The following is a 23,587-nucleotide window of genomic DNA, read 5'->3' as shown; positions in this document are numbered from 1 at the left end:
GATATTTTATTTCAAAGCAAAGTTTGAACACTGGGAAATCATTGCTTAGTGATTTGTAATTTGGTAATTGGATTATTTATTTAGGGATGTTTCTATATTTTGTCAGAGTAGTGCTGCACTGCCATCACGGAAACTGTCGCAGTTCTATGTCATTGCCCTCCATCTGTCCCTCTATGTTGCATGTTTTCAGTGGTTTGGGAGTTTTGTGCATTTATTGTATTAACACAATGTCATAAAATAAAATGCTGTTTACTGGATTTTTATATAATTTCAAACACTTATATTTAACACTTCAGAGGGAGAAATTATGCAGAGGGTTTAATGTGTGTAGAAATTCTATATTTGATATTTAGACATAATCTGGTTATAATTCTATCATGTACTAAACCAAATAAACAATATAAAAGATTAATTTAAAAAATTTTATTAGCCTCCAAATTAACAAAAAACATTACAGCACAGAATTTCCATCAAGAGTTACAGGTTTTCTGTGCTTATGTCCATATAATAATATTATCTATGCCCTCCCCATTTTTTTCCCCTTACTTGATGAGTGGTTTTTGCACTGATTGGAGCACCTCTTGAAGTAACTTCATAATGTTTCTACACAGACTGTAAGGTGAATTTGTTCATATCATAAATCTGAAACAAGCAAATTCTACATTTTACCTCTAATTTGAACTAAAATAATATTTTTTGGAAAAAAAATCACTTTCTTAGCTATCTTTATTTTCTCTTTACTTCCATTACCAGTATGTATTGGCTTTTCTTTGGGATTCAATCACACAGCACATTAGGAGCTGTCATAAGTGGTTCTTTGGTGAACATCAGGGCAGGCCAAAAAATCTAACACAGCATGACCTGGTGTCCAGTAAGAACTAGACCTGAACAACTCACGGGCTTCCTGGACCAGTAGGGAGATACTTATTTTGTGAAGGGAGTTTACAGAGTTCAAGGATGCACATGGATATACCCAAACATATGCACTTGATTGGCGCTAAGAGATACAGTGTTTTCTTATTGTTATTATAACTTTCCTAGGCTATACTCAGACTGTTGTCTTAAGAAAATGTTTCTTACAAACAAATGTAAAAAACTACCCTTGACTTCAAAAACTTACACTTCTGTAGAAACTAGGACACACCCAAGAAATAGATCAATATAAGACAGTATATTAGTTGCTAAATTGGCCCTATAGGCCATAGATTTGTAGAGCTGGGGAAAAAGGAAAATAGGTAAACTATAATAGCCAAGAAAAAGACAATCATATAGTTTTGGTTAGATTGAAAGATGCCTACAAGGGCAAAGAAAGGATGGAAAGCTGGAAAGGAGAGCAAGAGTCATATCTTGAAGAGTTTTATCCTACGAAAGATGAAGAACGGTAGGAGGATTTTTAAACAGGGCTCATACTGGTGTTCAGAAAAGTTACTCCAGCAGCAGTTTGGAAGTGAGTAGGATTTTGAGGCTGGAAAACCAGTGAGGCTGTGGCAGTAATCCAAATGAAAAGTGATAAAGATCTGAATGGAGGAGATGGATGGATAGCGGGAAAGGAAGAGAGCCTATGGCAGTAACTACCCCTATCCATTAAAGCCCAGAACCTCTCTCACTCAATCCCTACCTGCTCTTGCTTTGATATCATATTAACCTAGCTCACAATAAACTTCCCTTTTCTCTACAGTTCAACTCCATGCTCATATCAACATGCTACTGATTTTTCTTCTGGATGAAATATACACTCTTCCCCTTGTCCTCAAAATCTTTTTCACTTTTGCATTTAAGGCTCACCTCCTTTGCCAAGGCTTGCCTGACTGCTTCTCCTAAGCCAAGTTAGACATCAGCATCTATGTTCTCATAGCATTCCACTATCACAGTGCTTATTGTTCTGTATCATTATTGTTTCACTGCTCAATTAACTACCTCCAATTAGACAGGAATTTTGCCTTTTCATAACTAAACAAAGAAAAGGAATTAGTAATTATACTGATAGTGAAGGAGAACACAGGTTGCCGAGGGTCTTGAGTGCTACAAGAAAAAACCTAGACCTCACCTTGAAGAAAACAGAAAGCCCTTGGAGTTTCTAAATCTGGAATTGACCCGATCAAAGTAACACTTTCAGAAATTAATCTGTTGTATACATTGGATAAGAAAAACAATGGAATGAGATCTATTGGTCAGAGCATAATTATAGTTAATTAAAATGAAAAATAATAAGGCACTTCAACTATAATTCACTCATAACAGATCATGTGCTGATATGTGCTTACAATCTGAAGGATGCTGTGTTAATCCAAGATATTTAAAAATGCATTTATTTCATTTTGGCTTAATCTCTGAGAAAAGTACTTCTAATGTCCCCAGATGATATTAACAGGTCTTCTGGGAAGGTGGGGGTAGGGCCGGATCATGTATATTTGCTCTCTCTTGAAAAAGCTCAAAAGATATTAGTAAAGACTAAGAAGCCCTCGGTAAAGTCAGCTATATACCATTTTTAACCACCTGTTACCAAATATATCTGATCAGAGAAATCTTTTACCCTTGGAATACCTATCAATGTTCACCTTGCTGGAGAAAGGTGCTCTAGAAGAAGGGGAATAAACATTTCCAATAATTTTGATTACTTATATGTTAAGATAATTTGTAATGTAACACCTGTTTCTTCCTTCGCTGAAGGTAAGCGGGTGAATTTTGTGTTCTCTGGCATAAGGTAGCAGGAGGAGTATGAGCTTTATATAGAGACAGAATTAGGGTCAAATTCTGGCTCCACCATCACTGTCAAATTCTTCTATTTCTCCGAATCATATCTCTTGATGCGTAAAATAGGCTTAAGGATTTTCATAGCATTTTAATGAACTTACACCCACTACATTGCATGCTCTACAGGTTCCTCCTATCTTAAACTTCCTCAAGGAATCTGGAATGGTCATTTGGAATGGACACAGGACTGCTATCATTGAACCCTGATTTGGGATTTGTCTTTACTAATTCATTCGCCTGCCCTGCTTGCTATCGTAGTTCTTCCCTTGCGTAGCTAAGAGACTGCAACGCTCCTGAGAAATAATGGTATGGCTTTTTAAAAATTCTGACTGATAGAGCTCCTAGAGTTAAACTGATTTTTATTTTCCTAGAACCTTGGAAAGCTTCAGGTCTCTGTGCCCTATGTCACCATTATAATCGCTATAGTGATATTTATCTTACCTTACTGTGTTATTTATCTACTTCCCTGTTAGACTGTGAGTTCTGTAAGGTCAGGGACACCTTGTTCTCTGTATATGCATCTACGGAGCATGACTAGCCTGGGCAAAGAGTAATCACTCAATGATTACAGACTCTTTATTAAGTTATAATAATTGGAATCACAATAATTATTATAAAAATATAATTCTGAGACAAGTTTTAAAATATCATTTACATTTATATTTTAGAAGAAAAATAAGAAATTAAAGTCACTTAAAATCCTCAAAGATTTAAAACATCATCTATGCCACAGAACTCTTACTTATAGCGTAATTTTTCTGAGATATATCCAATCATGAGAATAGAAATTAAATAATAAACACACTTATATGCTTTGTCAGATACATTTTTGGTTTTCAGGAATGACCCCATTTATGCAAAAGGTATGTTTCAGAAAGGCTACTTGTAAATAACACTTTTATATGCTAAACATTTAAAAACTCATCTGATTGGAATAAACTAAACTTCAAATATATTTGGAAAACAAAAATCCCTTTTCATAATAATGATGCTCCCACACTAATTTATCTGTACTATATGTTTAGATTTCTGAATGTGGGATGTTTCAAAGTGGGCATCACTCCTACTGGCTTGGCCATATTAAAAAACTAAGAGGTACATGCTAGCACAACTTGAATGTGAAATGAACTTTTCTACTTTTTGAAAATAATTAATAGTAAGTACATAAGTAGTAAATAAAGTATGTGATTAGGAGGCTTTTCAGTAAACTGGGAGATAAAAAATACTCACTATTATTTTCTTACAGTCCTTTCCTCTGCATAGCTCTGTATAAGTAGAGTATTGCACATATATAATCCAGCTTCCAACAAAAACCACCAACCAGGAAAAGAAAAGGTATTTCATCCGGACATATGAGAAGCGAGCCTGTGGGGAGAAGAGCACACAACAATCACTCATTCAGCACCAAGTCAGCACTCACTGTCCTAGAATGGGACAGCCCCACCCCCACCACTTCTCGGAAGAACTCAGTATATATTCTAGGCTTTCATATGGCAATTCTCCTAGAACAAAGTGCACTTTGACTGAGTCCAAACAGCACTGGTCTTAGAAAAGGAAGCTCCTGGCTCCTGCCAAAGGAAAAGGGAACAAAATACCCTTTAAAATGTATAACCTTACAAATACCACCAGCATCAAAAGGCATTTATTAAGCACAAGCACGTGCACTGTGCCAGCCTGGGCACCGGGTAAGATCAGGTAAAGAGAGATACAATTCCTGTTTTCTACGAGCTTACAAAAGACTATTTCGAACAAGATTCTTAAAGGTCTTTATGCATAATCATGATAAAAGCAATTTTGTTTTAAGGCAATAAGAACAAAGATTTGGGTTATTTGTTTAATGTCTCAGTGTGAGGTAGCACCAGAGTTAAGAGATTAAATTCCACATTGGTTCCTACTTCCTTATTGTATTCACCAGGGCTTTATATTTCTTCTATTGAAGCAACCAAATGGTGTCACCTCATAGATATGCTGGAAACAAAGGAGAATGTTACAACATTAAGGAGAAATGACTAGAGAAGGATTAACATATATTAAGAATAAATTACTACACTAATGCAAGGTGTTAATAATAAGGTGGTATATAGGAACCCTGTTTTTTATGCATGATTTTATTGTAAACTCACAACTTCTTTTAAAAAAAAAAAAGAATAAATTACTCCTTGCCTGCCAAATTGTAGAGCCCTACAATAGGATCCTCTTTGCATTGTTTATTCCCAATCTTCTGGTATCTAACTGCAGTTTAGGCAGGTTGGTGCCTTTTCTCCATCAACATATCTCAAACAGTTTAATCTTTAAAAGTGACAGTTGGTCAAGATAATTTGACATTTATCTTTTAGGTCTGGAGCTTCAACGGTCTGATTTCATAAACAGCAGAATTTAGGGCTATGGATAAAGTTCAGCAGAATAAACTGAAGATATGTAAACAATGAAAACCTAGTTTTGCTTTTGCAATCACAATTTCTCACACTAGGAAACAGTGGGGTACTGTGAGTGTGGGGAGCATGCAAAGGCAGCAGAAAGAGATGAAAGAGACTTGAGTGCACCTGGAGAAGACAATGGAAGCAAAGGAAAAAGAGACTCAGGAAATACTGAATTCTGTTGGCCCTATCTGTGGTTAGATTATCTGTTTTTGTGTTTAACAGATGGTGGATACCAGTACCAAAAAGCTTGAGTATGACAAATTACACTTAAATGATAGGTCTTTCAGCTTTATTATTAAATACAAAATAAGCTTTTAACATAAGGTATTTTTGTATAGCTCTAAATGAATACAGTAAAAAGGATATTCAGACGCAGTTACACATCGAATCACAAAAATGACAGTGGGGTACATACCAAGGGGATTATTTGGAAGACATTTAAGATTATTTGGTATTTAAGAGGTCTGGTTGTTATAAGGAAATAGATTTGTACTAGTATTATGAGGCTTAAATAAACTTAAATAAACTTAAACAATTACAGGACATTTGAAGAGATTAAGGAATTATTTTAACTTTTTAGGTGTGATGATGGTTCTACTATATTGTTTAAAGAAAGATAGTCTTTATCTTTTAGAGCTAGATACTGAAATACTTATGAATGAAATGTTAAATGCCTGGAATTTGCTTCATTATAATATGGGAAGGGGAAAGTAGGTGGGGATATAATCGAAATAAGACTGAATATGAGTTGATAATGGCCGAAGCTGGGAGATGCGTGCATGCCTTCTTTTGTGCATGTTTTGGAATTTTCCATAATAAAATTCTAAAAAAGACTAATTTGGTTTTCCCCACACATTTTTCTTTACTGATTTAAAACATTCTTATATTGTACAATAAGGCATTCATTGCCACACCCCCTTCTCATAATTTCATTTAGCTGCTCTTTGTTGACTGTCTACTATGTGCTAATTACTTTATTAGGGACCTTCAGCACATCCCAAGCACAGGGACAAACAAATCATAAATCTACCACACAAGGAGTTGGAAGGGTCACTTGGAGGGCCATAGCACGGCCTGGTTTTATTTTAGACGTCCAATCCTCTATCAAGATAAGCTTCTAAATGATTTTGTTGAGGTAGAGTTTTAAAGCAAGATTAATCTCAATTTGTCTAGTAAGAAAATCAGGGAAGACCTTACACTACTTTCTTTGTTCTGCTTCCTGCCCTGCCCAGCTGCCAGTGGAAGTCACTGGATAAAGGAGAAGAGCACAGACCTGGTGAGTGGGATTCTCCCCCAGAGGTCAGGATTTGGTCTGTCTTACCTTCTTTTTTTTTTTTCAATTTTAAGTAGCATAGAAATTTATTGGAAGCATATTTGGTTGTTCACAGAACTGATGGAAAGTCTGCAACCTCTCTGGGAGGACCAAAGAAGCTTTGGTGACTGGTCTATACTGTTGATGCCTCCAGACCCAGTTAGATGGTGTCAATGCTGTTAGGGTCCTAGCTTTTAATGTCCTGCCATCTTTGTGTTGAAGATTAAAGGACCTGGGTGACAGCATCTGATAAGCCAAGGCTAAGTCAAGGGTCCATGTGCTGAATGCCAAGTTTCATTGGTATTGTTCCACTTTGGTTCCTGTAGTGGGAGGCCAGGGGCATTCCCCAAACCAGGAAGGCAGTTTGGATGTTGAATAGCATCCCTCCAAAGTACATTAGTTAGATGAATATCTTTGTTGTCCTGTTTCTCTCTCTTTCTTTTTAAAACATGTGCTGTTATTCTATAGGAGTCCTCTTCCTTATTGCTTTGGTTTAGCCTTCTTGGCCAAAGTCTTCTGTAAACTTCTTTAATTTCAACAAGTCATGTTCATTGACTGTAGGTTTTGTTCTTGACAGTGACTGTACCATGTCCGACATGGAAACAACTGGCTCTAAAAGTTTATCGCCAGGGACATCCATCCACGTCATTTCAATGGTATCAGGATCACCAGGAGAACAGGGTGTTAGCAGATCATCTACAGTGTTGTTAGGGTCAGCTCGGGAAGGTCCACAAACCTTTTTAAAATGAGTAGCTGACTGTACTTTTCTAACAGGCTGCATAAGTGCATCACGTACAAGGATACTTATATCTGCCCCTGAATAACCATCAGTTTTCTGCCCCAGTTCTCGGAAGTCCGTTTCCGTTAGACTGTTTTGAGTGGTCCCTAAATGCAATTTAAACATTGCTGCTCGGGCATGGGCTTCAGGCAAAGGAATATAAATTCGTTTCTCAAATCTTCGCCTAATGGCAAAATCCAGAACCCAGGGTATGTTTGTAGCTCCCAGAACCAAAATACCATCATTGTCCACACCAACTCCTTGCATTTGAACCAAGAACTCTGTTTTAATTCTACGTGCAGCTTCACTTTCATTTTCACTTCTTGAACCACAAAGAGAATTAATTTCATCAATGAAGATAATGGAAGGTTTGTTCTCTCTGGCAAGTTGAAATAAATTCTTAACTAGCTTTTCACTTTCACCTAGCCACTTAGAAACAAGGTCAGAGGAAGATATTGAAAAAAATGTTGAGTTGTTTGCTTCTGTTGCTACAGCTTTGGCTAAATAGGATTTTCCTGTTCCAGGTGGCCCAAATAATAGAATGCCTCTCCAAGGTGTTCTCTTGCCTGTAAAAAGATGAGGAAATTTAATAGGCAATATCACAGCCTCCTTAAGTGCTTCTTTGGCTCCCTCCAGACCAGCCACATCATTCCATTTCACATTTGGTCGCTCTATAACAATGGCACTTTGAAGTTGATTCTGTAGTTTCTTTTTTTCAGGATCATCAGATTCTCCTTCCCCATCACTGTCATTCCCCTTCTCATCTGCTGGACTCGGCTGTCCCTCTTTTACTGGTTTCTGTGTTTTTTTCTCTTTCTTTTTCAGGTACTTCTTTAGTTTTTCTGCTCTATCAAGGTATTCTGTACACTGTGCCCTGATACTTTGCTTGGCTTTATCACCCTGTGCTTCATATTTAACTACATGGAGAAAATACTGCACAGCATGTTGATAGAGTTGAAGGGCTTCCTCATAGTTCCCAGCCTTGTCTTCTTGTGCCGCTTTGTTAGCAAGATCTATTGCTTTCTGAAGATTGCCCGAAGTGGATGCCATGGCGGAGATCGGAAGCGATTCCCTGGGCAGGAACGAGGTACCGGGAAGGCCAACAGGATGGACGTCGCGCCAGTCGCGCCCGGTGTGGCCCTAAATGTCCCGAGGCTGGAGGCTCTCGGACCCTTGCGGCGCCTGCCCTTCCGGAACTTGAGAAACCAAACCGCGCTCCACGAGCCGCCGGACCCTCCTCACAAAACTTCCGCAATCCCTAGCCCCTCTGGGCTCTCCTCCTTCCTCCAGCGGTGAGAACTTCCGTCTTCCCTGTCTTACCTTCTTGATACCCACCTCAAGAATTCTAGTGATGTCAACTGCCCTTTGGACTCTCCATCAATAATTTTACTCAGGTTTTTATACAAATGTTCAGCAAAGCTACCAATAAAATGTTTTCAGATGCTGATAGATGGTGGCAGTTAAGACTTTTGTTAAGGTCTCCCTCCTGCATATTCAATTTAATACAATTTAAAACCACTTTGTTATTTCGTGGCTCTCAAATAGTGACAGTTTTCTATTTCCTCTGGCTTGTGTTTAAACTGAAAAACACCGGTAAACCGACTTGCCTGCTGAGTATTCATCATGATACAGAATGCCAAAAATTTTGGAGAGGATGTTAGATTAATGACGTTCCCAGCAGGACACTGGGCATCACCTGTTGTAGACATACTGACAAAAGGAATGAAATACATGTTCGGTCCAGCATGCCACGGACAACCACTGTGATGTTGGGGGTCACACAAAATAGTAAAAGGACCATTATGTCCTTTAATATCTTTAGATCCTGCTGCCTCACATTTTAAAATAACAGTTGGAGAAAGGAACAGCCTTAAATTATAGCTGTGGCTATTAACTAATTTTATTTCTGTGTGGTGCTCACTAAAATGTTTCTAGCATCTGTTCTATATCAATCACCTAGACAATCTATCTTTGATTAAGGATCATAGTTATTGTTTCTGACCTTTTTATTTATGCTGAACCATATAAAATTACTGCCTAGCAGCTTTTTCATTCAGATTTTGGTTCTAGCTACCAATGATTCAGTGCTTTCTTCTAAAATTATGCTCCTGAAAAGCATGATAAGAATTTTAGCAAATAAAATTTGGGAGTGTTTTTCAACCAGAATTGATTTTGCCCCCAGAGGATATCTGACAATGTCTGGACACATTTTTGGTTGTCAAAACTGGGGAGGGTTTACTAGTATCTTAGAAGCTAGAGATGCTGCTAAACATTCTGCAATGCACAGGACAGCTCCACACAACAAAAAATTACCTGGTCTCAAATGTCAGTAGTGCTGAGGTTGAGAAACTCTGTACTGTGGTTATACAGTAAAATGTAAACAAAAACTATGGTGTTTAAAAGAGTCAAATTTGTATGACACTATCATTTAGATATTAAAATAGATTTTAAGGCACAAATGATACAAATTACCAAAATATAATAACATCTGTCTGGTAGTAACAGAAGCAGTTCTTTTTCACTAAATGATTACCAATAGCTTTTTATAAATAAAAACACTGGAGATGGAAATATGCAAATTATGAAACAAACTTTCCTACCAATTCAACTGTAAAAAAGAGTCATAACTTTTCTTCTTTTTAAATATTACTTGATCTCATGGTCATAACTTTTAATTTCAAAACAAATCTGAAAACATTTGACCCTGTTTAAATTATTTTACATCAAGCTTAAAAATACGCATAAAAAAGAAGTAACACACTAAAATGACCATTTTAAACTATTTTTCGTATTCAACATCTTTCATCAACATGGAAAGCAGAGTCACATTTATTTTGTCCTTAAATAACCCTTCAGACAGATGTTCTTAACTTCAAGAAGTGGGGGATAAAAATATCACATCTTTACTTTTGCTCATAAATATTTTAAGATATTTAATGGACTCGAACACTCAGGAGATATAGCAAATTGATAAAGGGTATCAGTAACAAAAGCTCAAATACAATCATTCCATCATTTCATCATTCATTTTATAGAAAAAGCCACAAATCATATTTGCCCTTTTAATTCAAGTTTTTAAATTACAAGTTATTCTGAAACAATCTTTAAAAAGTTTTTTTCTTACTGTTATATTATATTGAGGCAGGATAAAATAGGACAACTGTAAGTCCCTGGTTTCCTACTCAGCTCTTAAAGATTTAACAGACAACTGCAAGTCCCTTGTTTCTTATCTAGCTCCGATGGAACCAATACAGAGCTGCCAACTTCAGCTGCCAACTTCCTGGGACAAAAATTTCTCTAAAGCCCCTAAACCTCCTCAAACCATAAAAACCTGTGAAATTCTGGGCCCAAAGCAAACTCTTTAAGTTAAGAAACACAGGGTCATGAAGATTGTTAACCATTTGCCCAAAGACAAATGAGGTTTTTAACAACAATGCTAGGTCCTAGTACCTCCTAAAACAAAGACACCTAGTAGTCAAAGGTTACTATGGAAACCTGCTACCAACAAAACTTTCCTATAAAACATGATAGCCCACTCCAATCAGTGTGTGTCCCTCCCTTGGCTATGTCCATGTTAACCTCTCTAACCTTTCTAATGTGTACTCTCTTTTTAGGAAATTCTCTTTAATAAGCTTTACTATTTATTCCATCTGGCCCCTCTCATCTGTAAATTCTTTTAGTTTCGAGACTATTGAACTTGGATTGGGGCCTAGCTGGCACTACTGCCAGCAGGGCACTGGTTACAATATTGACAACATTGCAGCGAGCTAACGTTTATAGCATTTTTAGTAGTAATATAATTAATGATAATAAAAAAAATTGGGCAGGCCATGGTGGCTCAGCAGGCAGAGTTCTCACCTGCCATGCTGGAGATCCGGGTTCGATTCCCAGTGCCTGCCCATGCAAAAAAATAAAATAAAACAACTAGAGTTTTAGACTGACCCATATATCTCCAAATATAACTTTGGCCCTTTTCTTTATATAAAAAAAAATAGTAATAATACTTTTGAAAAATATGTTAGCTGCAAAAAATTCCCTAGAGATATGAAAGAATCATTTAATAGGGTAAACATGCAGATAAATTTCCTTTGGAATGATCCTGTACCCTTATTAAGGGTGCCTCACTGCCAGTTGGAAGGCCACTGGAAAGCCACTAAGAAAAGGTATATCTAAATGCACCAAATTTAAACTATCCCAGTGATAATTTGCACAGATATCAAAAGGCAGCATGGGGATTATTCTTCTGTCCTTGACTTCTCTGTCATATAGCAATGCACGTGGTGGGACCTTCTGGTCTCTTCCTTCTCTTCTGGGTTCTGTCAGTGTCCAGCTCCTTGTTATCAGTGGCTATTTTTCTATCTGTCCGAATATCACTCTGAGTATAAATGATCCCAATAATAGGCTTAAGACCCATCCTAACTGAGATGAGCCATACCTACTTAACTGAAGTAACCTAATCAAAAGGTCCTATTTACAATGGGACCATTGTAATAGGTTTCACATCCATTTTATGGACTAAGTTTAAGAACATGTTTTTCTGGGGGTACATACAGCTTCAAACCACAGTTCAAAGAAAAATCAAAAAAAAAAACTTTTACATAATTCTAAAAAAGAAAAATCTTGAGTTTTTAGAAGTTTAAAATACTGACAAGAAAAAGATTTTGAAAATGCCCATGCTCTCACTATATATTTTAGTAGGCAATTTACTTAGTTTTATAGACAACCAACATATAACCTAAAAAATGTATACTGTCTCTCTAAGCTCTGTCATAAACGAACACACTCTATGCCAGCTGCACTCTATGCCAAGCACTGTGTGAGACATTTTGTGTGCCCATATAATCCATCCAATGTCCCTGAAAATAATGAACTCAGAAGTTTGGAAAGAGTTTGAGAACCTATAGTTCAACCACTTGCTGATGTCTGAACTGACAGCCCAAGTGATATTAGGCTTAAGACAACTAAACAGTTTTGGTACCAAATCAGTTGCACCAGGAGGGAGTCCAAAGGCATTACATGGGAAGTCACAGAACTGCCCATGGGAGTGGGGGGTCAGCAGTGGGGTGAAGGAGTGCAATTTTAGTTCCTGCCCTACAAGGAAATGACTTTTCCCACCTAAAGCTGAACATTCTTTAATCCTTCTCTGTTCTGTGTCTTTAGAGAGAAAACATAGATCAGGCAGATGTTAAAGAAAGTTGAAAGACCACTAAAACAGACCAAAGCTACCCCCAAGGTAAAAACCAAGGTGACACCCAGAGAGGCCTGATGAAAAAGTAGATAGCATTTTATAGAGCCTAAGGGGAGAGAGTATAGCCTCCATTACCACTTGACATATAAGTAATGTTAGATGTGCTATTGCAAATGATGAGAACTCAGTCACAGGGCTTTTCTGCATCCCAGTGCAGGACTGGGGGCAAGAAAGCCAAATGTTCTGATTTTCTATTGCTGTATAACAACCACCCGAAAACTTAGTGGCTTAAAGCAACAATTTATTTATCTCTCATAGTTCTGCAAGTTGACTGGACTCAGCTGGACAGTTCTCCAAGTTTCTTATGATTTGTGACTAGGGCTGCACTCAACCAAAGGACTGACTGGGCTGGTATCCAGCCTCTCAGCGGGATGGCAGAAACATCTGGGAACTGGTAGGCATCTCTTTCTTCTCATGGCTTCTCCACATGGCTAATTAGGCTTGTTCAAAGCTTGGTGGTCTCTGGAAAGTCTGACTTCCCCCATGTAACTGACTTCCCCTAGAGCAAATGTTCCAAGAGACCAAGATGGAAGCTGCATCATTTTTGCCTCATTATGTTAGTTACATAGGGCTAGCCGAGATTGAATGGAGACGTCTATAGGAGGGCATAAATACCAGGAGGCATGTTTCCCTGGGGGGCTATCTTAAGAGACTAACTACCACACTAAGGCATATACAAGGGAGAATCAGCAAAACAGGGTCTTTTGGTGAGGAGAAAAGCAATCTGTTCTGGCCAGAATAGAGATGGTTTTCTTGACCATTCTGATTAAGGGTTCTTCCTTCTTCCTCTGTGGGCAAGAACTGGAAGTTGCTATTAGTCTCCATTAACAGTATTTGTAGTTGCATATATTTGTGCTTAAATTGACTGAGTATAGCTCTCATTCCATAGCACATGCTCAGTAACTATCAAGAAATCTTTTGCTTATGTACATAAAACCCCAAGTTATTGAGATATGGTAATAGATAAGTTTTTGAATAGCAGTCACATTATCTTACAATTTAAGATTCTGGCATCTATAATGAGCAAATCAGATGTCCATTTCCCCTTTTACTAGGCCTGAGGTCCTATATTTGGTATAAAACTAACTAAAACATGAGGACCTAGAGATAACATGGAAGCTAGGGATGGGTGAACGGTTAGCTAATGAGGTTGAGGTTGAACTTAAATGTAAGGGAATAGATAGAAGTGAAGGCAGTTCTCTAGTGTGTCTAAAAGTAATAGTACCATATTGAAAGGGGCTATATAGACCTACGTGTTCTACTGATTAACACTACAAATGTAAATAAGTTCTTGCATGAACTACTTCAAAGGTATATGAATCTTTTACAAAGAGGGTATAAGTTCAGGGTACAGGGGAAAGACTGCCATTGCATACTATGGGCTATGTTTAACAGGAAAACATCAACAGTACCAAAGCAACACCAGGGGTAAATAATGGGGGGTGAGGGGTGGGGAGGGACAAGAGTTAAGGGGAGGTTTGGATTTTCTGTTTGGTGAGGGTGTGCTTATTGGCTATCTTTTTCTCAGGAACAATGAAATTATCTAAAATTGAGAGCATCGATGGACTATTCACTTTGGATGTTATACTTGATGCCCAATGAATGGAGGTGGCTGAAGGATGCTCTGACAAGTAGACTGGCTAATGATACATATGATCGAACATTGTGCTACACAAAAAGGAATGAAGTTGTGAGTCAAGAATGTACCTGTGGGCCATTTGGTTTGGCAAAATAAGCCAGGAACAAAAGGGCAAATATTGTATGGTCTCATTTAGAAAACATAAGAAAACAGGGGCCTAGATTGTAAGCTCTTATAGCAGTCACATTTAGTCTGGAGCAGTAATAGTTATTTCTGGATTTTGAGAACTGCCCACAGGGGTGGGGAGTCAGCAGTGGGGTGGGGGAGGTCATAAATATATATATAAAACCTATATAAATATATATATATATTTATAACCTAGTACTTAGAGATTAATAACAAAGCCAATCAGGTCAGGATTAAGGTAATTTAGAATACAGGGGTAAGGAAGTCATTGTCTATATTTTTGAAGCTCATTTACTCTTTGAGACTAAAGGATGATAGGTTTATTTTGTCCAGAACCTAAATTTTCTGTAGCGTATAATCTAACTCAACCTGCCTGGATAGATCATTTAAACAATCCAAACACAGGGAGCCCATAATAAGAATGCGAGCCTTTAATCCTGTATAGTTTAATGCAATGCCTGGATAAATTCCAGAGTATATTAAACAGATAATCAAAAAGTATTGGCACCTAGGGCAATTTATATGATTCCACAAGGGTTCCAGGCACTAGAGTAACTTGCCAGAAACCTACAAACTCCAGATGGGTCCCTGGTCCAGTTATGTCCTGAAACCTAGCCCAGCCTCTCCAGAACACCAGATAGTTCCATCTCCCTACCCCATATTAGTGACAGACCCTTCCAATATCAAAAACTTAGAATTGCCATAGTCCAAACAACCCCAATGAGAGGTATGGAAAGATAAAAGGTGATGGTAGAGTTATACAGAGGAGGTACAGTTTAACAAATGAATATGATTGCTGAATCATTAATTGATATTTCTTTTAGTCTCCAGTATCTTAGAGCAGCTAGAAGTAAAAACCTGAAATTGTGGAACTGTAACCCAAACCAAACTCTGACATCTTCTACAACTAATTGTTGCCATGTGCTTTGAAATGTATTGCTTTTTTGTATATATGTTATTTTTCACAAAAAAGAAAAAAAAGTTGATTGTGATGATAAATGCACAGCTATATGATAAAAAAAACTAACCAAAACATGAGGTACATGTGAAAAGCAGATTTGTATGTCAAAATACCAAGCTAGCCAGGGAAAGGCAGGGGGAGGTTGCTCACCTTGTGCCTCAACATTCTGCCTTTGTATCTCCGGAAGAATTGTAATTACTCAGGACACACTCAGGACACGTGGTTCCAAAGTAGCTGCTGTTCATGTGATATAAGAAGCCGTGAAGGGATGCTATTCCCACTGGGTGGTACCCTGACACAGATTTCCAGGAACCCTAGAGTGGACCAACTTTTCTTTAATTTGAAATAGCAACAGGTTGGAAAGTGGCCATCTAAGTCATTTTAATCAGCCATCCCTCAAGCTAAACTTTTGATTTACTAACCATGTAAACATAAGTGACATATAAAATGGTAATTACATTAGAGTTAGAAGGGTCCTGAGTGAAACCAGATTCTATTTTTTTCTGATTAAAATACTTCAATACCAGAAAAACAGTACATGCTCAGTGAAGAAAAAAATGGAATATAAAGAATTGTGTAAAAAACAACAATGACGAAATGATCTAGTTTGATGCATTCCTTTCTCAGTTGTATTCCATGTACGTAGAATATAAAATATATTGTCTTTTTTACAAAAATAAAGTCAGGGAGTCATATGATAAATATATCTTTTTTTCCACTTCATGTAATATAAGCATGTTCCTATGCTATTCCGTAATCTTGATGTTTAAAAAATATTTAAATGGATGTATAACATTTTACAGTATGGTTGTGTCTTAACTTGTTTAATTTTATCTCTACTGTTAGTTTTATTTTTCTATATTGTGCTGTAATAGTAATAACAACAACAACACTGTTAATGAAAGTCAGTATTTTAGTGCTACTTTGCACCAGGAGCTAGTTAGCACTTCCTACATATCAATTTATTTAATCTTCATTCAAAAAAAGGTCGTGTGGTAAATCAGTTGGTATCAGCAAACTATGGCACATGAACCAAATCCAGCAGCCTGGTTTTATAAATACAATTTTACTGGAACACAGCCAGTCTGTTTGCTCATATATGGTCTAGGCTACTTTTATGCTACAACAGTAGACTGAGTAGTTACAACAGGCCCATAAAGTAAAGAATACTTGCTATCTGGCTCTTGAGAGAAACAGTTTGCCAACCCCAGGATTAGACTGCTCAGCAAATATTCATTTCTTCCTATTCTGCCTTCTCTGATTCATTGATGTTGGGCTTGGCAATGCGACTTCCTTTGGTCAATGTTTGTTAGATGTGACACACGGAACCAATCGGCTTGCAATGGTAAGATACAATTGTGAAAATACTACAAATCATGAAAACCAGATGGCCATCTCTAATCTTGAGCTTCTTAGACAGGTGTTAATCCAAAACTGTCTTCCCATTTCTCAAATTCCAAAGAAAGCTAAAAACAAAATATAATTTATAGAAATTGCTTCAGAGACAAACGACAGCCATTTTGGTCATAGAGATTTTTTACTTAGAAGAAAAGGAACTGACTTATAAAGAAAATTCACTGAGACTGTTTCTAAAGGAAAATGCTTTTGTCGGCACTGTAGAAAGCAAGGTACCTTTCAAAATCGTATTTATTTACCACAACATGAATACTTAGAGAAATAATTGGCTGATTTTTACCAAAAAATCTTTATGAAGATACACTGATAGAATTACCTAATGGATATCTTATAAATTATGTTTGAAGTAATTGTTGCTAACAATCTCCTAAATATGAAGTATATACCTGCAAGCAAAGGATACTAATGGACTTTTAAAATTATACCTAAAAAGCAAGTTAAACTGACACTTTTAAGTATGCAGTTTTTCTCCTACCACCCACTAATTCCTAAAATTGCTAGTTATTAATAAATGGATCATAAAAAGGCCTTTTCTGCTAGGAAATATTAAATCAGAGCTTATGTCCAGATATTATATACATGAATGAGTGTTAACTATACAGATTCATTGAAACAGGGATGGTTAGAGCCGAAAAAGGCCTTGCAGATCATGTAGTTATTATCTGTAATTTTCTAACTGAGGTCCCAAATAGTTGGGATTTGTCAAATATCACCCAGTTAGTAAGTTCTGTGAACCTTGGGCAAGTTAATAAACTTCCCAGAGCTCCAGATTCTTCACCTATAAAATGTAGGTGTTGTGGAAATTAAATAAAATAATGGAGAAAAAGAAAAATATACTTTAAAATTCCTACTTATGTAAGTATGATAATATATATTAGTACAGTGACACACATACTGACACATACACATACTTAAAAAAAAACTTTCCCAATAGAAATGTGCTATGAAAGAGTGAGAAGACCAGTGAAAAAAAAAAAGGGTCTCTGCACAGTAACTGGGACCTGGTAGTGTTCATTTCTCCAGGCAGATGTCAGATCTAATACTCTTGCTCTTTTCACTGTACCATAAGATTTCCACCCAGACACCAATGACCATTTGGCTACCTCTTCCGTACCTATCCTGGAAATGAACAAAAGAGGTCAGTTTTGGGGTTCTTTAAATGTTTACTATTCAAGTGAGTGACAAAATAATTTAAAAGGTCTGATCTGTCTGTTTAATTCCTAGGAGTTTAAGATATGATTTAAACAAATTAATCAGGAAAATAGCATAACAGACAAATGAAAATACGTTGGTATAGTGCAGCCCATAAATGGTATGATAAAATTAAAAAAGAAATTTAGAGATGTTGATACTCCTTTGGACATCTCATCTAAACAAAAATATAGAGCTCTTCATAAGTTAAATAAAAATAACTATTATTTCTATTACCTGACAAAGATCAAATTCAAACTTGGATATGTACATAAAGCAATATATATAGTAGGTTCCCACCAGATATTGGTTAACCAGACAATTTTCTGGACTTACTTCCCCCATTTCCTCAGCTATAAATATTCCCAAAAGGCAATGGGGTGTGTGGGTATATATATATATAAAATAGAAATAGAATAGTGTTGCAATCATAAGTTTGCTTAAAAGGTTAGTCTGAAATATTTTTATTTAGATATTCATTAGACATCAGAAGAACCTAATCTTGATTAAAATGTTATACCATAGGGTCCTCAGGTGGTTCAGTGGTAGAATGCTTGCCTTCCATGTGGTTAGATTCCTGAACCATGCAACCCCCTCCCTAAAAAAAAGGTTCTACTATATTCATTTATTATTCCACTTAAAATCTGATCTTGCCTTAAGCATGAATCCAAATACAGCAGATGAGCAAAGTCTACTGATGGGACATATGAAATAACTCTGTGGTCATATGAATTGTTTTCTATAAGGAATAACAAGTTGGATTTTAAAAATTTATAATATTTTATGCATAGTCATAGATTAACTAGAATTTATTACTCGATAAATTTAGTTTTAAAATTTTTATATTAATGTAGGATTTATGGTCTGTAAATCTAAGATGGTATTTCTAAAAGTTAATATCAGATTTCAAAGAAATCTTTGAGACTCAGAAATATATTAGAGGAAACCTACAATATGAGATGCAATTCTCTGTAAGTTGGAATCATTTACATTTAGCATATTTCATGCATATATAACTGTTTTATAGATATATAAATAAAGCAGTTAAAATTCAGTGAGTATTCTTAGAAGTTTGGGAGGCAGCTGAACTGGACTCTGACATAAGCCCAAGTAATTCCCAAGTAAAGATGTTCTGATTATTTGCTTGAGTGACAGGGCAGAGAGATACCAAGATTTCAACAAGTTGCAACCTAAGCATCCCCAAAAGACAGAGTAGGAGACTTTCTCTGCATCTTCTTTTCAATTACAGTGGTCATTTTAAATGACTTGACTACTAGAGTATAGAAAAAAAAAATAAGAATGTTCCAAACAATCGGAACTTCATTTACAAAAATGAGGTATTAATGAACACAATATTCTCAGAGCTTATAAAAGCTTTAGGACTCCTCACCCTAGCAGAACATTCCCTTTGTACAGTCTTTGTAAACAAAGCGTGAGTCTTTACCTTCTGTGGACCAAATAAATCAACCAATAGGCACCAGCATGTGACCTGCCATGTGGCAGAGGAGCCAAGGATCACCGGTTTTGTATATAACAATAGTTTGTTCCTTTTTATTATTGAGTAGTGTCCATAGCATATATATACTAAAGTTTCTTTAACCATATAGCTGAAAAACAGGGGTCTTGATTCCAGTTTTGGGCTATTACACACAAAGCTGCTACAAACATTTGTGAACAGCTTTTTCTTTCTTTTGAGTGTGCAGGCACCGGAAATCGAACCCAGGTCTATAAAATGGCAGGCAAGAATTCTTCAATGAGCCACCATCGCACCACCCCATGAACAGGTTTTTGAGTAAACAAAAGTTTTCATTTCTCTGGGATATATACTCAGGAGTGTACATGTTTAGTTTTTTAAGACCAAATCATTTTTCAGAGTGGCAATACCATTTTACATTCCCACTAGCAGTGTATGAGTGATCCAATTTCTCTGCATTCTCACCAACATTGGTCTAATCACTTATTTCAATTTGTTTGCAGCAACAATATACAGTTTTAAAATGAGGAATGATATGCATCAATAAAAAGATACTTATTAAATAACAGCACTAGATTTGGGATGAGAATGCTTAGGTTCCTGCTCCATCCTGAGCATTTACTAACTTGGACAAGTTACTTAAAACTTAAGTTGTGGTAGATTCCTGGATGGTAGTTTTTTAGTGTTGATTTATAACTTATGAATACGATATACCTATTTATTTGTACATGTCAAATATTCATGGAATTTTTCAAAGGAGACAATATACTTCTCATTATAGATCTAAAGAATTCCCTTAGACCTAATGGGGAAAAGGCAGAGAAAGTGTTCTATGAAAATATAGATGTAATTTCCACAATACTATAGAATATTAAGACATCTGTAGAAGAGTTTCGTCTGCTTAAATCTTCATTCCCCATATATTCCCTTTTCCAAGGCTTCATGAGTCCAGAGATCTGCAACATAGAAGAACCTCGAAAATATTATATATGAAAGTAGGTAGATACAAAGGCCACATATTGTATAATTCCATTTACATGAAATGCCCAGAATAGGCAAATCCACAGAGTTGAAAGTAGATTATTGGCTACAAGTTGCTGAGGGAAGAGAGGAATAGGAAGTGAAGTAATAGATATGGAGTTTCTTTTGAAAATATTTTGGAATTAGATAGTGGTGATTGTCATACAAGTCTATGAAATACTAAAACCACTGAACTGTGCGCTTAAATGAAATCAACCATGACTGCTTTCTAATTTTCCTTAAAGATTTCTGGAAATGGAATCTACAGGCTCCCCCAGTAGAGCATTATAATATTATATGCTGTGAAAATGTTTATTTTTATAACTTTCTAAGAAAGTTGAGGTTCCCTTCTTTCCTAGGAGACAGGGGCTCAGGGTGCACAGTCTCCCTTTTGATGCAAAGTAACCTGAATAACAACAATCTGAATTAACTGACCCTTTAAATTTTTCCAATTTTATTTACTGCAAAAGCACTCAATAAAATAAAATAAAAAATTGCCCATAATTCTACTACACTAGAACACAGCTATTTTCATTACCCATTTTCCCTTATGGTTGTTGTTCACATGCAATTCATTTTATACACAGCTGTAATCAGTGTATATATAAATTTCCTTCTTTTTCTCTTTATACTGTAAACATTCTATGTTGTTACCATAGTTTTCATCACAATCATTTTCAGTGTTGCACTAACATTCCATCCAGTTAATATAATATTTATTTTTCTCCTTATGTTGAACTTAAAATTTTTTTCTCCAATTTCTCTGTGTGCAGACATGGATGTATATTCATTTTTAGATTTTCCTTCTTTTGAACTATTTGCTTAGATAATTCTCAGTAGAATTTCTACTACATAGAGTATAAACATTTTTATGGCTCCTGTCTTCCAAACTATCTAGTATGAGTTTCTCAACACTATTTTGCACTGCATGCATGTGTATACAGAGATATAAAGTTAATTTAATAAACCTGAAATTGTACTAGAGGCTCTGTTTTTGAATTTCAGTTTTCAAAGTTGAACCATCTTTACTTTCTAATTATAAAAATAGCAAATGCTCATTGGTGAACTCTATTTATAAAGTACACCAATAGAAAGTAAAAGGTATCCCCAACCCTTCTCTTAGAGGATTGATTAGAATACATCATCTTTTAAGTTTGAATTCACCTAAGTGTGAAATATGATATAACTGTGAGTAAGTTAGGTAGGTCGGATAGATGGACAGACAGACAGATAGATGACCTCACATTTTCTTAATTCTGAGAGTCTATGATAATATACAAAAAAATGTAATTCACTGAATGAATTCAGGGACACAAAATGGTATTTGCTCTGTAAAAATGCATATAAAATCACTTCCAGTATATGCTGCTATCAGATTTCTGTTAAATTAGAGGTTCTGCACTATATAGGAAAGAAGAGAAGACTTGAACATGGTATTATATATAAAGTCTAGTGTTGCAATAGTTTTACTGTAAAATTGTACCTAATATACTATAAGAAATAGAGTAAGCTTTTCATTTCTTAGAAAAGGAAGAAAGAAAATGAGTGGAAAATAACTGTTAACCAAAGACCTAACACAAGCTCCTGTCCTTAGTAGAGAATAAGAAAATAAATAAATTTGCCTCATGTTTCTACTAGAAATTTGCCTCTTGGGCTAGCTAAGAGGCCCTTTCTTGACCACACACTACAGAATATTAAAAAGTTTCTAATTTGTAGGGACATTCCTAAATTTTGAATTTTCCATGCTCAGCTAGCTCCAATGGAAGCTGTTTCTCTTAAGTCAAAAATCAGGTCTTCTCTCTTTTTAAAATGTTTTTTATTGTGAAATATATATACAAAAAAAGTGTGATAATTTTCAAAGTATATTTTAACAAGTAGTTACAGAAGAGATTTCAAAGTTTAGTATGGGTTACCATCCCATATTTTCAGGTTTTTCCTTCTAGCTGCTCCAAAATACTGGAAGCTAAAAGAAGCATCATAGTGATTCAGCAGTCACACTCATTTGTTAAATCCTATCTTCTCTTATAACTCCTCCTTCTCCTTTGATCCTACTCCCAATCTATAGGGGTCTTTGGACTGTGCCCATTCTAACTTTTTCAGGTTGAAAGGGATGTCAACAATATATAGGATAGGGGAATGGAATTAGTTGATATTCTTACAGAGGCTGGCCTCTCTGAGTTTCAAGACTTATGTGGCCTAGGAATGCTCTGGAGGTTATAGGTTTCAGGGAAGTAAACTTAGTACATGAAACTTCTGTAGAGTCTCAGTTAGAGCCCTAGGTGTTCTTTAGAGTTAGCAAGAATGATGTTAGTTGGTGTGCTAGTTTGAAACTATTGTGTATCCCACAAAAACCATGCTTAATTCTGATCCAATCTTGTGAGGCCAGACCTACTGTCTAGGGTGGGAAATTTCTCATCAGATGACTTCCACCGAGATGTGGCATACCCAAGTGTGGGTGTTGTCCTTTGATTAGATGGAGATGTGACTCCACCCATTTAAGGCGGGTCTTGATTAGTTTACTGGAGTCTTTAAAAGGGGAAACATTTTGGAGAAATCTCAGAAGTGACAGAGCCAAAAGAGCCAGACATCTGAGATACAGAAAGTAAATGACCTCAGGGAAGCTGCTTGAAACCAGAATCCAAAGACCCCAGCAGACACCAGCCATGTGGTTCCCAGCTGACAGAGATGTTCTGGATCCATCGGCCTTACTTGAGTCAAGGTATATTTCTCTTAATGTCTTACTTTGGACATTTTTACAGCCTTAGAACTGTAAACTTGCACCTTAATAAGTTCTCTTTGTAGAAGCCAACCCATTTCTGGTATATTGCATTCTGGCAGCTTTAACAAACTAATGGTTGGTATGACCAACCATGGCAATCAGCATATCTAGCTGAAGTTTGCATAAAAGTAGCCTCCAGAACAGCCTCTCAACTCTATTTGAACTCTCTTAGCCACTGATAACTTATTTTGTTAAATTTCTTTTCCCCCTTTTAATCCAGAAAGCATTGTTGATCCCATGGTGCTGGGGCCAGGACCAAACCCTGGGAGTCATGTTCCAAGTTGTCAGGGAGACTTTCACCCCTCAGTGTTATGTTCCATGTAGGGGAGAGGGTAATAATTTTTCTTGCAGAATTGGGCTTAGAGAGAGAGAGTCACATCTGAGTAACCAAGAGGTTTCTTGGAAGTAACTCTTAGGCATAATTAGAGGTAATCTTAGCTTCTTTGCTACAGAAATAAGTTTTGTAAGG

The 23,587-nt window shown here is 36.4% G+C and overlaps 1 protein-coding gene and 1 pseudogene across 3 annotated transcripts in view; both read right to left on the bottom strand.

Annotated features, from left to right (window-relative positions):
* The window catches only part of DIPK1A (divergent protein kinase domain 1A), a 146,869-nt gene that overhangs the window by 55,073 nt on the left and 68,209 nt on the right, over window positions 1-23,587 (bottom strand). For 2 of the 3 annotated variants that reach the window (XM_077120256.1, XM_077120258.1), the window contains one exon: window positions 3,985-4,119. In XM_077120256.1, coding sequence (XP_076976371.1) covers window positions 3,985-4,119 — 135 coding nt within the window. Of the gene's footprint in view, window positions 1-3,984; window positions 4,120-9,577; window positions 9,599-23,587 lie in introns of those variants that run through there. The other variant, XM_077120259.1, reaches the window with a different exon arrangement.
* On the bottom strand, window positions 6,515-8,563 carry LOC143650027 (vacuolar protein sorting-associated protein 4B pseudogene; annotated as a pseudogene).

This window comes from Tamandua tetradactyla, chromosome 11 (assembly GCF_023851605.1).
Source record: "Tamandua tetradactyla isolate mTamTet1 chromosome 11, mTamTet1.pri, whole genome shotgun sequence".
Taxonomy (NCBI): Eukaryota; Metazoa; Chordata; class Mammalia; order Pilosa; family Myrmecophagidae; genus Tamandua; species Tamandua tetradactyla.
Note: the sequence above shows the minus strand (reverse complement) of the source record. Positions and strands in the feature narration are given on the sequence as shown.